The following is a 15,331-nucleotide window of genomic DNA, read 5'->3' on the forward strand; positions in this document are numbered from 1 at the left end:
GAGGGAGATCCCACAGAGGTTGAAAGTGTTGACTGGAAAAACAAAACCCCAGAACAATATGCTTATTCTACACTGAGTTCAGATAACTCAGTGCATCAAATACAAAGAGGTTTATTTGTTGGTTGTTTTAAATAAAGGGAAATCAATGCAGGTTTGAAAGTAGAGCCTGACAGCAGCCTAGTTTGAAATAGACATATGCACCCCTATGTTTATCGCAACACTATTACAATAGCCAAGAAACGGAAGCAACCTAAGTGTCCATCAGTAGATGAATGGATAAAGAAGATGTGGTACATACACACAATGGAATATTATTCAGCCACAAGAAGAAAACAAATCCTACCATTTGCAACAACATGGATGGAGCTAGAGGGTATTATGCTCAGTGAAATAAGCCAGGTGGAGAAAGACAAGTGCCAAATGATTTCACTCATCTGTGGAGTTTATACTCCACAGAAAAAAGGAAAAACTGAAGGAACAAAACAGCAGCAGAATCACAGAATCACAGAACCCAAGAATGGACTAACACTTACCAAAGGGAAAGGAACTGGGGAGGATGGGTGGTAAGGGAGGGAGAAGGTGGGGGAAGAAGAAAGGGGGCATTACGATTAGCACGTATAATGTGGAGGGGGAGTACGGGGAGGGCTGTACAGCACAGAGAAGACAAGTAGTGATTCTACAGCATCTCACTATGCTGATGGACAGTGACTAATGGGGTATGTCAGAGGGACTTGGTGAAGGGGAGAGTCTAGTAAACATAATGTCCCTCATGTAATTGTAGATTAATGATACTAAAAAAAAAAGCAGAGCATGGGTGGAGAGAAGGGGAGCCAAAGAGGCAGAGGCTGAAGATGTGCTGAGTTGAAGGTGATGATAAAAATCAACTACTTGCTTGTTAATAGTAAGATATCTAGATATATAGCATAGGAAAGAATCTCATTAACAGAATCATGTCTACAAATTAGGCAAAGAAAGTATCCAATTGCAATTTAACACATGCACTGCTTTTGTGATTTATTATGCTTATAATTTGTGTGAGACAAATGAAAATACCTCTTACCTAGAATATTTTTTCTCTTCCTTTCCAGTTTTGACTCAATGATCTCTTGTGTTCTTGCAGATGAAGTCTGAGCAGAAAAATTTAGATAAACAGGAACATAGCCAGCTGATTCTTGAATTTTATTTAGCAATCCTCTTGCAATAACAGACTTTAAATGAAAAAAAGTTGATTACACATTCAGTTGTCTTTCAATTGTCTATATAAATAGTAATTCAGTCTTTCAATTGTCTATATAAATAGTAATTCAGTACAATGAATAAGAAACAAGATAAAAGGAGAAAGGTTAAATCCAGATTGAAATACCTGCCTTTCTCTTTCTGGAGTTTCCACTTAATTATTTATCAGAGCCAAAGAAATATTCTGATGAGCTCTATCTCAGCAAAAAGTTTCTATTTTAGTTTTATACCAAAACCCATCGTGATTACTATCCAGGTCAATATGACAGCACAAGTCATGGGAGACCTAAAGTTCTCTTAGAAATAATTTAGAGGGGAACAGTGACCTCCATTTATGTGGACTCCTCTTAAACCAAGGAGACCAAACAATCAGTATTTCCCTCTATAATTTTTCCAAATTCCACTGCAATGTCAGGTAGAAGTAATAGGCAGGAGGGGACAGACTGACCTTTATCAACAATCTTTTGGGGACACAAACTGCTCTGGCCAATTCCCACCCTAACCTGCATGGTGGTAGCCCCAGAAATCCAAGGGATACAACATAAAAGCCTCCAAACACAGAACATGATTCTATAGGGTCCTCTGGCTTATATAATATTGACACCAAGGATGTATTCAGAAACTAGCAACATTTGAAGTAATTCCCAAGATGGATGTAGATTCAGCATAGTTACATTCTTCCTAAAAAAAAAAAAAAGATGAAAATCCAAAAGAACTTCCCCTGAAAAATAACGTATTACTTCTGGGCCTTACAATTCTAAGTCTACCATGCTCCTGTTTTTGGACAGACCTTGTTTGATGGAGGTTTCCTACCTTACCAACTCCAGTTATTCCAGTAAACAACACTGAATGCCTGACCGCCAGTAGTTTTTCCATTAGATACCCAAAGCGCACTGTGTCAGTTGTGGGGACAAGCATTTCAAAAAACGGAACATCTGGACTGTACTTGAAGGTAGGTATGATTCGTTCCCAGGGATCCAATCGTTTGGTGTTGAAGTCCATGTGAATGCTCCATAGATCACCAGAACTGGGAAGCTAAAGTACAAAGTTGAACAGCACTTTCAGTAGGACTGACATATGGCAACATAATACTGACATATCAACACAGGCAGTCACAGAATAAGAATGTATTTGGATTTCTTTTTTCTCTGAAGAGAAGTAGTTGTTTAAGTATCACTCTAACTCTTTAAACATACTGATGCAACACAGTTTATTAAAAACCTTACATATCGATTATATTAAACTTCATATTAGAATTGTAAAGCATTTTCAATTCCACATTCAGGGGTTTACTCCAAGCCAGTTACCGTGCATGGTGCTGAGGGCAAATACTGAATGAAACCCAGTTTCTGCCTTCAATGATCTTAAAAATTAATGTGGTGGACACAAGTATACCAATTAATGCCCATAGAGAAATAGGGTTTTAATAGAATTTAGTACATTCACAAAGGAGGGATGACTCATTTCTCCTTGCAGGAGAGTTAATAGTGGTGGATAGAGATTCAGGAAGGCTTCCAAAGGATGGTAATGTTATAGTTCAGTCTTGAAGAACAAGCAGGAATCAGACGGCCAAAGAAGGGGTGGGATGGGCTGGGGAAGGAAGAGTCAGAATTCATGCTAAGAAAAGGTCAGCAAGGTTGAAGACATGGAAAGTGCTATGCATGCTGGGAACTTTGAGAGTACTGTATATGGTGAGAGAGAGTCTAGGAACACAGACAAGGCAGGTTATGAAAAGCCTCACATTAAAATAAAGAGCTTGGAGCAAGAGTTCAGTGAAGGGTTCTAAGTCGGTGTGTGACGTGACTCAATTACATTTCAGAAAATTCATTCTGGCAGCTGTGCAGAGCAGTTGTATTTCAAGCTCACTTGACAGCAACTCTTAATAAGAATTCCATTTTACATGGTGACCTAGTATATACATATGTATGTGTGCATCTACAAATATTTATAATGTTAACCCTCACTCTCTGTGATTCACTCTATTTTCTCATCTATTCGATTCTTTTTGGAAAAAATTTTGAGGTATAGCATAACATCTTTTGTCAGATGTTAAGATTTCAGTTTAAAGGGGTTTTACAATGAGACTACTCCTGGATCATGATATAACATGTTCAGAACCTTACAAGGCCCCTTTCTTCCCCATCTCCATCAATACCAGCCATACTTATGTCCTCTTCTGAGATAAGTCACTAGTCTACCTGTCTGGTCTATTTGTCTACCCTTGTGCTAATAACACACTCTCTTAATTATTGTTTCCTTGAAGTCTTGAATTATTGAAATAATGTAGTTCAAGTCCTCCAAATTTGCTATCTTTAAGACTGTCTTTGTTATTATAGGTCTTTTCCATTTTCATATGCATTTTATAATGAGATTGTCAGTTTCCATGAAAATCTGTTTGGTGTTTTGGGATCAGAAATTTCTAGAATCTTCAGAATATCCTGGGAGCACTTAATAATATTGAGCACTCTCACCTATGAACATTTATGTAGAACTTTTAAATGCTCCCAGCAGTGTTTTGTAGTTTGTAGTGTAGAAGTCTTTCATATCTTTCATTAGATTTTTTCCTAAGTGTTATTTTGCTACTATTGCAAATCATATTGTTTTAAAATTTCATTTAACTTTTCATGGACCTTGTATGAAAATGGCCTTGCTAATTTACTCATTAATTCCAGTAATTCATTTGTAGATTATTTAGCATTTCATATTCAGTTATCTTTCCTGAAAGTAATGACAGTTTTATTTCTTCCTTTCCAAGTTTATGCTTTATTTCTTTTTCTTGCCTTATTGCACTGGCTAGGATCACCAATACAGTGTTAACTAAAAGTTGTGATAGTGGCTATTTAATTTTTAAAATTGAATTGTGGCTCTTTTAATTGATTTCATAATCAATTAATAGACTGTAATCTGTAATTTTAAAAACATTATTGTAGAGGGTGAGTTAGATAGGATTGGACTAAAGGCAAGAGAATAATAAATAGGCTATTTTAATAGCACAAGAAAGAAATGATGAGAACCTGAGTTACCAAGAGGCAATGATGATGAAGAGGAGAGGATATATTTGGAAAAACAAGTAGAAGAAAAAACTCATACAATTTAGTTTCATTGGCTATGGGAATGTGAGTAACATAACAGTCCCTGAGTTCTAGTGAGTATGGTTTATTCATTTGGGACGTGCAGACAGAAAGAGGAATCCACTATTTTCCATCTGGGCCCCCTCCTGTTATCCAAGTAGCATTGTCACTGCCAGCACAGGGGCTGGCACTGTCTTGTTAAATATCCTCTGCTTGTAATCCATCCTTGGCTTCTCGTTGCACCCAAGGTAAAAACTCAAAGTCTTTACAATGGTCCATAAGGCCCTACAGGTTCTGCTCCACTGTTATCTCTTTAATCCCATCTCTTAGTACACTCCACTTGGTCATCACACTCTGACCCACCTGCCTCCTTGCTGTTTCTCAAAATTGCCAAGCAATTACTTATCAAGTAAAGGCATTTGTACTTGCTGTTGCTTCTAATTGGAATGCATTCCTCCTAAAAAAATCACTAGTGCTTTGACTTTCTTTAGGACTCTACAAATGTGACCTTATTAGCAAAGCTTTCCTAACTACCACATATAACATAGTTTGCCAATGAACCCTGGAATTCCATACCATCTTACTCAGCCTTATCTTTCTTCATAGCACTTATTGCCACCTGATGTATTGTACATTTGTTTATTGTTGATTCCTCTCATATAAGGTCTATGAGGCTAGGGACTTTGTTTATTTGTTTTGGTCCCAGTATGTAGAATGGTGCCTGCCATGCAACAGGTATTCAATAAATATTTGTTGAATTGACTACTAAACAGTTGTTCTGGGCCATCTTCTATTGTCCTTTGATGATTCCACATAATTTCCCTTGACCAGAAGCGTCTCTCTTTCTGTCTCAGATTCCCAGTTGTTCTTGATCTGGTCCATCCTGTTCAATTATGATACAATCATCTTTAGGGTCCAGAAGGGTTTCACATCTATTAGAAGGTCTCAATCTATAGGGGTCAGATTCATGATTTAGGGATTTTTTTCATTTGGTAACTTTTTATTTTGATATAATTTAAAAGTTACAGAAAAGTTAACATAAAAGTTCAAATAATTCTATATATTCTTTATTTAGATTAATTGTATGTTTACATTTCCCCCTCTTGCTTTATTAATATCTTTCTCTACTCTATGATAGGGAGTTATATGCACTATTCTACCTTACCCTAAATACTTGAGTATTTCCTAAAGAACAAGGATATTTTCATATATAACCACAGTAAGATGATCAAAATCAGGAAATTGAAGAGTAATATAATGTTATTATCCAATACACATTCAATATTCAGGTATTGCCAATAGTTTAAATTATGTCATTTATAGTTATATTTTTTCTGTCTAGGATCCAATCCATGATAATGCATTGTATTTAGTTATATATCTTTAGTGTCTTCACCTGGAAAAGTTACTAAGCTTTCTTTGTCTCTCATGACAGACATTTTTGAAGAATACAGGCCAGTTTATTTTATACAATGCTTGTCACTTTGGGTATCCCAGGTGTAGCCTCATAATTAGATTCAGGTTATGCATTTTTAAAAAGCATACCTAAGAAAAAAGTTGTATTCTTCTCAGTGTACTATATAAGGAGATACAACTTTGTCCTAATATTGATGATATTGAATTGATCTCTTAGGGTAGTGTCTGCAAGGTTATTTTTTACTGTAATGATGCTATTTTTCTCTTTGTAATTAATCAGCAATTTATAGGAGATGCTTTGAAATTATATAAGTATTGTTGCTCATCAAACCTTCACTCACTAGTTTTAGCATCCGTTGATGATTCTTACCTAAATCAATTATTACTATAATGGTTCAAAGTAATGACTTTTTAACTCCATCATTTCTTCCATACAGACTAGTTGGCATTCTATTGTTAGGAAGAGCTCTTTCTTCTCCCCCATTTATTTATTCATCTATATTTTTATTATCAGTATGCACTCATATATTTTTATTTTTTTGAAAGGCTTATAATCCCATACTATTGTTATTTATTTTGATGTTCAAATCTGCCCAGATTTGGCCAGTGGGAACCCCTTCAAACTGGCTCCTGTGTTCTTTGGACATGTACTTTCATTCTTTGAGCACTTCTTTAGATAAAAAGGTAGTCTAGGCTCATTTTGTGTTTTCCCTGCTCAGTCCTGGAATTGGCTGTTTCATTCGGGAGCATTGGTATCTTTTGTGGAGAATAGTATTCAGAAATTATTATACTAGGTATGCTCATTGCTATTGAGGTGTCATTGCTTCCAGTTCCTCTCAGAACACAGAACTAGGAAATTTATGTATGTATGGATACATTTACATTTTCATATATACATGTATGAACGGATACCTCCAATGCCAGTCCAATAGCAGTGGGCACATTCTAATCTTTCTCTTTCCATTTTTGTAAATATATTCTCTAATAGTTGTATTTTCCTCAATATATTTCTTCATTTGTCCAGTCTTAGAGTATACAGAAAGTAATTTCAGAATCCTAAACCATAACATTGTGGAAAATAAAATTATTAACTAGAATTCAGTATGTGTTTATAGTAGGGAGTTTTTATATAATTTTATACCTTACTTTCATATCTTATTTTCTGTATATGGCTGGGAAAGGACCCCTAAAAATTTTAATACAATAAGTGGTATCTATGGTTTAAAAAAGAAAATAATTTTAGAAACACTTTAAGTGAAGAATTTTTGCAACAGAACTAAGGTTTTTAAAATTTAAGTCTTGAAATTTAATTTAAATGATTCAGAATTTTTTTGGCTCTTACCCGGGCATCAGGATTATCATCAAATTGTGTTCTAATAAATGTATCAAAAGAGTCCCAGTAGTTTTCAGTTAGATTTCCACCCAAAGACCATAAATAACAGAATATAAAAGTCTGACATATTACAGTGTTCAGTTTTGTTTGTTCCTGAAAGAACAAAAAGAAAGAATTTTAATATTTTATGTTCACATAAAAATAATCCTAAATTGCAAAGTTTAAAAACTGTTCTCTTTTGTTTTGACTCATGCATTTTAAAATGGACACAGGGCATGTTTCTCATACTTTGTTCAATGTTTCACAGAGTGATATTTTATAATTGTACATATTTAAATAATCTTCTGAGAAAATGAATGATAAAGACTATGTTTAAAAAAGCTCAAGGTTATCTTTCAACTATTATAACTTACATGAAGGTATTTAAGCAGCTTCTAGATAGACACACATTGGGAATATGTTGTAGACTGTAAGGGAATTTAAACATAAAGAGGAAGAGTAAACTACAGGCTCTCTAATGTTCCTCCCCACTTTGAGATTGTGAATCTCTTCACAGTCTTTAATTTCCTGGAAAACTAACTTGAAAATCAAATGATCATACTACAGAAAGTTTAGTTATTTACTTGTAAAGCATCTATACAACAATCTCATTTTCCTAGCTTAATAGCAGTAAAAAAAACCCTTCATACTATTGCCAGGTTAACTCCATCTTTCCCAAGAATCAAAGACTCCAGTAAGCAACAGAGTGTAGTGACTTTGCTGATGTCCACTTGTGGGATTGCTTGGCCACATTTTTTATTGATAAAATTTAAACCATCATCAACATAACGTTGGAAAAGGTTCAATATGTATTCTTGGGTTTCCTGATTCAGCTGAAAATCAAACAAAAAAATAATATTTTAGTAAGAGCAGATGTAATCTACAATTAAGTTTAGAAATGGATTGGCTCTAATCTTTATATTACATTATATTCTATGACTTTTAGACTAAAGTGTACAAGCATCACAAGATATGAAACAAATTAAACTTTTAAAATCTTTCTATGACTTGGAAGAGACATAGGGGGGAGATTCTGGGTAGCTGATAATGTCCTACATCTTCATCTGGTGGAGGGCACACCGTGTTTGTTTTATAGTCATTTGTAAAACTGTCAATATGTATTTCATGCAGTTTTCTACATCAACATCTCTCACAATTAAGAATAAAAAAAGAAACATAAGGGAAACATTTTAAATATCTATGTAAGGTAGAAAGAATAATTTATAATAATTTTAAAAAGAAGGTATCCCCTTTCACTATTACTATTCAACATTGTACTGGAAGTCTTAGCTAATGAAATAGGACAATAAAAGTAAATAAAAAGTACATATTGGGAAGGAAGGAAAAAACTGTCTTTGTTCACAGATGACATGATTGTCTAAGTAGAGAATACCAAAGAACTCCTGGAACTAATAATTAATTAAAGCAAGGTTGTAGGATATAAGGTTAATATACACAAATCAATTGCTTTCCTATATACTAGCAATGAGTAATTGGAATTTGAAATTAAAAATGTAACACAACACCATTTACATTAGCACCAAAAAATGAAATACTTATTGTCTTAGTAAAGTATTTCAAAAGTGAAATACTTTAATTAGAACAAAACATGTATAAGATATGAAGATGTATAAGAGTCTGATGAAAGAAAACAAAGGAGATCTAAGTAGCTGGAGAGTTACTCTGTGTACATGGATAGGAAGACTCAGTATTATTAAGATGCCAGTTCTTCCTATCTTGATCCATGGATTCAATGCAATCTGAATCAAAATACCAGCAAGTTACTTCATGGATATCAACAAATTGATTCTGAAGTGTATATGGAGAGGCAAAAGACCCAAAACAGTCAGTACAATAATTGAAGAACAAAGTTGGAGGACTGACACTATCTGATTTTAAGACTTTGTATAAATCTTCAGTAATCAAGACAGTGTGGTGCTGACAAAAGGAGAGACATGTAGATCAGTGGAATGGAACACAGAGCTCAGAAGTAGACCTGTAAAAATAGAGTCAACTGATCTATGACAGAGGAGCAAACATGATACAATGGAGAAGGGACTGTGTTTTCAACAAATGGTGTTGGAATAACTGGACAGCCATATGCAATAAAATGACTCTAGACACTGATCTTACACCTTTAACAAAATTAACTAAAAATGGATCATATACAGAAATATAAAACAAAACTGTAACACTTCTTGAAGATAACAGAGAAAATCTGGCAAATTGGACTTAATTAAAATTAAAAACATGCTTTGTGAAAGATACTGTTAAGAGGATGGAAAGACAAATCAGACTGGGAGAAAATTTTTGCAAAAAACATGTCTGATAAAGAACTTGTATCCTAAATATACAAAGAAGTCATAAAACTCAACAATAAGGAAACAAGCCAATAAAACGTGGGCAAAAGATTTGAACAGGCACTTCACTGAAGAAGACATATGGGTGGCAAATAAGCATATGAAAAGACACTCACATCATATATTAGAGAATCCCACATTAAAACAACGAGATAACACTACAGACCTGTCAGAATGGCTAAAATTTAAAACACCAACACCATCAAATGCTGGTGAAGATGTGGAGCAACAGGGATTCTCACTTCTTGCTGGTGGGAACACAAAATGGTATGGCCACTTTGGAAGACAGATTGGCAGTTTTTTACAAAGCCAAATATAGTTTTACTGTATGATCTAGCAATCAGACTCTTAGGTATCTATCCAAATGAGTTGAAAATTTATGTCCATACAAAAATGTGCATATGGCAGTGTATAGGAGCTTTTTCATAATTGTCAAAATTTGGAATCAATTGAGATATCTTTCAGTAGGCAAATGGATAAACTTGGTAAATCTATACAAAAGAATATTATTCACAACCAAAAAGAAATAACTATCAAGCAACAGAAAGACATGGAGGAAACGTAAATGCATATTACTAAGTTAAAGAAGCCAATTTGAAAAAGCTACATACCATATGATCCCAATCATATGACATTCTAGAAAAGGCCAAACTATGGAGACAATAAAAAAACCAGTGGCTGCCAGGGGTTGGGAGGGGGTGTGGATGGAAGAAGGTAGAGCACTGAATTTCAAGGAAGGGAAACTATTCTGCATGATACTGTAACGGTGGATACATGACATATGCATTTGTCAAAACCCACAGAATTATGCAACACACAAAGTGAATTCCAATATAAACTATGCACTTTAATTAATAATAATGTGTCAATATTGGTTCATCAATTTTAACAAATGTACCACACCAAAGTAAGATGTTAATAACAGGAGAAATTATGGAGCAAAGGGAGTATATTACTCTCTGTACTTTGTGTTAAATTTTTCTATAAACCTAAAAAGTTCTCTAAGTAATAAAGTCTATTAACTTAAAAAAAAGCGAATTCAGTGAGTTTTAAAAATCTTATGGTAGCCCATGATAAATTCTCAATTCTGAGAATTTCTTTAATAAGGTTTTCTGACAATAGATCACAATATTGTTAAAATGTTGATGACTAAGAATGAAGAAAACAATAGTTTTCTGATTCACCTTTGGAAGATGGGAGGCAGAAAGAAGATGGCCCTCTTGGAGTAGAGGCTGGGGTGGGGCAAAACACTTCTAAGCATCACTTATTAAGCGAAGGCAAAGAAAAAATCTGATTTTAGAGTGGAATGGGTACAGAAGATAATATGGAGCTGAGTTGTAGTGAATAATAATGCAAAAGCTTTCCATCACTTAGGATGGGACGGTACTTCTGAGGGTAGAAAATGTCTTGGTTCACGGCCCTAAGATTGGGCAGGTGTTTAACTGGCTCTCAGAGGTGTCAGGGGCTCCTAAAATTGAAAACAGTGACAGTGTCTGGATTGAAATGTTCTTTTCCTTCATTGTGATTCCCTCTCATTTCCCAAGCCTTTTACAAAGTTTTTTAATGCCCCAGCCTGTTCTAGCTGTGTTCTGGGGGGACTCAGCAAAGTTGTTTGTGTTTTCACTTGAGAGGAACCAGAGTGGGAGGAGGCAGCGACCAGAGTGACCAGGCAGGAGGCAGGCTGAGGTAATAAATACTGAGACCACGTTTGGAATTCCCCCAGTCAAGCATGATGAGGCTTACTTACTGTGATTTGGGCACACAGGGAAGGGTGAGCCCTGACAGATGGAGATACAGGGGACTATCTGGTTGCACTTACTTTTTTAGAAATACCCTTCATCCATGTTTTAACATAAGGCATCCATTTCAGTTCTTCAGGATCCACAAACACCATTCCACATCGACTGACTGTTGCAGGAGATGCAACTTTTAGATCTTGCACCTAAAATTGCAGGAAGTTGAACAGGTAACAACTAATACGATATTTCCCTGTTCTTCCAATTTCAATGTTAATGAGTCACACACTTCAAGTTAACACTGAATGACTTTATGTAGAAGGCAGTGAGAGAGCTATAGGTAAAGACAGATGAAGAAGGAAAGTTAAGTTTTTCCCATAAGGTAAAATCAAGTGTAGGTGGATACTATCAAATCCTTATGGGAAGCTATAGGTATTTCTTTTTCCTTCTCTGCTTTTCTCTTGCCTTTTCCATTCTTGTTTCTAATACCTAGCCTAATATCTGGCACACAGAAGGCATTCGGTCAATGTTTGATGAATGAATAGAGCAGGGGTGGTATATTCCATATTTTGTAGCTGTATTTGGTCCATTATTCCTCTTCCAATCTCTCCACCAAATAGTCATTCCTCAGAGGGATAACTTATTCATGTAAACATAACAATTTTTTAAACTTAGCATTTCAAATCATGTAAAGTCACCTACATATCTATATAAAGTACTTCCAAAGGAAAATAATAAGTGCTGGGGAGGCCAGAATTGATTGTATTTTCTGTTTATAAAGAGGTAGGAATATTTGAGAGACTTTGGCTATCAGGATGGACAACCTGTAATAAAAACACAATTTGGTAAGTATTTATTATATAAACAAAACAAAACACCATGTAGGCTTTACAGGTAGTAACTGATTTATCAGTAAGAGGAAAAATATTAATGATAGTCTGCAATCTACTAAATGATTTCACTCCACAGTAAGGTAGAGATATTTACCTCAAAAAGCATGTGGATTTGAGGTGTAAGTTTAATCCTCTCACTGTTAGCCAGGCAAAGCATCTTGTTATCGTCCAACACTGTATTCATATTTTCGATCCAAAGAGCATCCACTGGCCCATCACTGATGATCCACTTATGGTCTTTAGAAGTATCATTCACAGCTGCTCGGACACTTAGTGCCATCAAACCATCCTTCCACTCCAAGGTTATGTTATTAACTTCACCATATAATTCACCCATTGTAATTGATTTCGGATTAAGAACATATGTTTTAACTGGTTGGTAAAATGGATTTGCTATACCAAGCTTTTGCAAATCCCCTAAAGTTTCTGCTAGTACTTGGTAAACTGTGGTCTTGCCTCCTCCTGTTGGCCCGACTAACATAACACCATGTCTTACCAGTATCGTTTCATAGAACTGTATCACTTTTTTAACCATACATGTCTCGGGCTGAAGGTTCTGTCTATTCATGACATCTATAATTGTTGATTGCAATATACCATAATCATGTTCTGGAATTTGGACTCCAGGAAAAAGGTCAGATATGATTCCACTGAAAAAATTAAAAAAAAATCTATTAGGAACCACTGGTCACTGATATTTTCCCATATTTTTTATAATTAATTGATAAAACATGACTATGAGTCTCATTTTTCTTGATTTTTTTTCTTCTGAACATGCGAGTATTAGTCTATTCTGCGTGTTATACCAGAACCTATCATTTCTCTGATATTGTGTATGATTTTTTTTTGTCCAGTAGACCAGTATTATTAAGTATATTGGGAGCTTTTTGAGGTAAAGAATATCTTATGTATTTGTATTGTCCATAGTACAGGGTACAGTACCAAGTATATAGAAGGTGATAGATTTATCAGTTTATTTTTAAAATTATATTTATATATCAACTTTTTCAAAAGCATTTATATGTGCTTATAACTGTATAGGGTTCAGAAAAATAAGATAGAAATAGAAGTAGAAAACCAGCAGTAGGTAAAAAAGGGAGTAAAAAGAAACAGTGACTGTTTCTGTGAGCAAAGGTTACTATGGGATGTTTCTATGGGTAAAAAGATGCTAAACCCTACTTACATAAAGTATGTAAATACTTTATATAAAGTACAATGTATTAGGAGAACATCTTGATAGAAGTTATCTAAATTAAAAATGTATATACACAATACATTTGAGATACAGTAAAGATCCTAATATAAAATGACAGGAGATTATCATTTAGATGAAAATAAAAGAGATGAATTTTGCAACACAGTGGTAAGATCTTTTCTAAGAAAGACAAGATATCTACAAAGGTAAAAAAAGTTGATAAAGCAAAAAAATAAAAATAAGCCAAAACCAAACTTCTGTGAGATAAAAGGCCTTATATATAAACTTTAAGAATGAGTGTTAGAGTTAGATAAGTGTTTTCAATTTTTGCTATCAGATATAATTTACGAGTTTCCATGAATCAATAAGAAAAAGAGCACAAGAGAAAAATGCTCTAAAAATAATAAGTATAAATGACTAAGGAACACAAGAAATGATGTTCAATGATACCAAAAATTAAAGATAAGAATATTAAAATAGGCTATAACTTTTGGTTTCTTTAAAAGATTTAAAGGGAAATGGGAATTTTCATAAAATTATTTATGTAAAGTACAATGTATTTGGAGGACATCTTGATAGAAGTTACCTAAATTAAAAGTGTCCATACCCTGTGACCTACATAGCTTACTTCCTAGAATCTCCTAGAAGTATCATAAGTGTGCAAAGATAAATGTATAGGAATTTTCTTCATTGTGTTCTGTCAAAAGGGAGTAGTAGAGAGTGTTCTGGAAAACAGGGGATCTGATAGAGGACAAAGGTGAAGGGAATCCCCAGTATAGTCATGTATGGACATCCCAGGATGATAGATGTACAGGGCTAATGGACAAACCGTGCATTTATACCTTCTATGATTGAAGGGTTTTTTAGGAGCTGTGCACTCTGGTAAAATACTGAGATAAATTAATGATAGATTTATAGTCAGGTAGGTAAAGGATTAAAAAATAAGTCTAAGAATAAATGCAGGCAAAATAAAATCTAGATAATTTAATAATAATAGAAGTATAGCTCAGCTGTGGATAATATTTATGTAGCTACAATAAAATATGGAAGTCCTGGATATTTAGCTCAAGTTAGATTGCAATGTCATTATACAGACAGGGTGGGGGAGGGGAGAGATGCATGTGCATAGCCTCATCTCCCTTTTAGTAAGTTTATGAAATATGTAAGGCTGAAAAACCAAGAAATGCCATAAACATGGCACTAAAAAATATGGAGTGAAATAGCAAAACAAATGAAGAATTGAAAAATGATTGCCTTTGAGAAGTAGGAGTTGGTGAAGGGCAGAGAACTATTGTTTCTCATGAGTCTAATTTGTGACACTTATCCTTTTTTTTAATTAGGGTATCATTGATACATACTTTTATGAAGGTTTCACATGAAAAACAATGTTGTTACTAAATTCACGCTTATTATTGAGTCCCCCCTCATACCCCATTGCAGTCACTGTCCATCAGTGTAGTAAGATGCCAAAGAGTGTGACACTTACCTTTAATACTACATACATGTATGACTTGGATAAACATAAAACTAAATAAAAGAAACAAATAAAAGCAATCACATTTATGTCAAGCCCCAAGTCTGATTTTTGTGGGGTCAGGAATTTTTCTTAGGTCAGAAACTTGTAACCAAATGCTAATTGTACAGCCCATAGCCTAGTAGTCAATATTTTGAAAAAAATAAAGGACTGGATTGATAGATACTAACAACATTAGTGTGTATTTTAAATTAGTTTTTTAAAACTGCAATAAGTATCTCTAGAAAAGATTAATAAGTTATTACCTGCTGGAGACATATAATTGAAGGTAAGACTATCCTTTACCTCTGCATGACAGCTCTGTTTTATTCTGTAACATCTAGAAACTTACCTAAACAGAATAGCATCGTCTGTTAGGAATTTTGGCAGATTGGAGTCCCGTAAAGCTCTTATCAACACCACATCTTCACTTAGGCCTGGGTTCTCTCTCTTCAGAGACCTAAATTTAAAGGAGTGATTCAGATGGTATTGTGAGAAAATAATACTGAATGTGATTTTCTGAACTGGAAGATCAGGGA

The 15,331-nt window shown here is 34.5% G+C and overlaps 1 protein-coding gene across 1 annotated transcript in view; it reads right to left on the reverse strand.

Annotated features, from left to right (window-relative positions):
- DNAH6 (dynein axonemal heavy chain 6) overlaps nt 1-15,331 on the reverse strand; it is a 233,227-nt gene that overhangs the window by 120,250 nt on the left and 97,646 nt on the right. The window contains exons 33-39 of the mRNA XM_073241805.1: nt 15,145-15,252; nt 12,179-12,734; nt 11,275-11,397; nt 7,746-7,928; nt 7,066-7,209; nt 2,050-2,271; nt 1,061-1,208 (exon numbers count right to left, since the gene is read on the reverse strand). Coding sequence (XP_073097906.1) covers nt 1,061-1,208; nt 2,050-2,271; nt 7,066-7,209; nt 7,746-7,928; nt 11,275-11,397; nt 12,179-12,734; nt 15,145-15,252 — 1,484 coding nt within the window. The remainder of the gene's footprint in view (nt 1-1,060; nt 1,209-2,049; nt 2,272-7,065; nt 7,210-7,745; nt 7,929-11,274; nt 11,398-12,178; nt 12,735-15,144; nt 15,253-15,331) is intronic.

Source organism: Manis javanica, chromosome 1, assembly GCF_040802235.1.
Source record: "Manis javanica isolate MJ-LG chromosome 1, MJ_LKY, whole genome shotgun sequence".
NCBI classification, from domain to species: domain Eukaryota; kingdom Metazoa; phylum Chordata; class Mammalia; order Pholidota; family Manidae; genus Manis; species Manis javanica.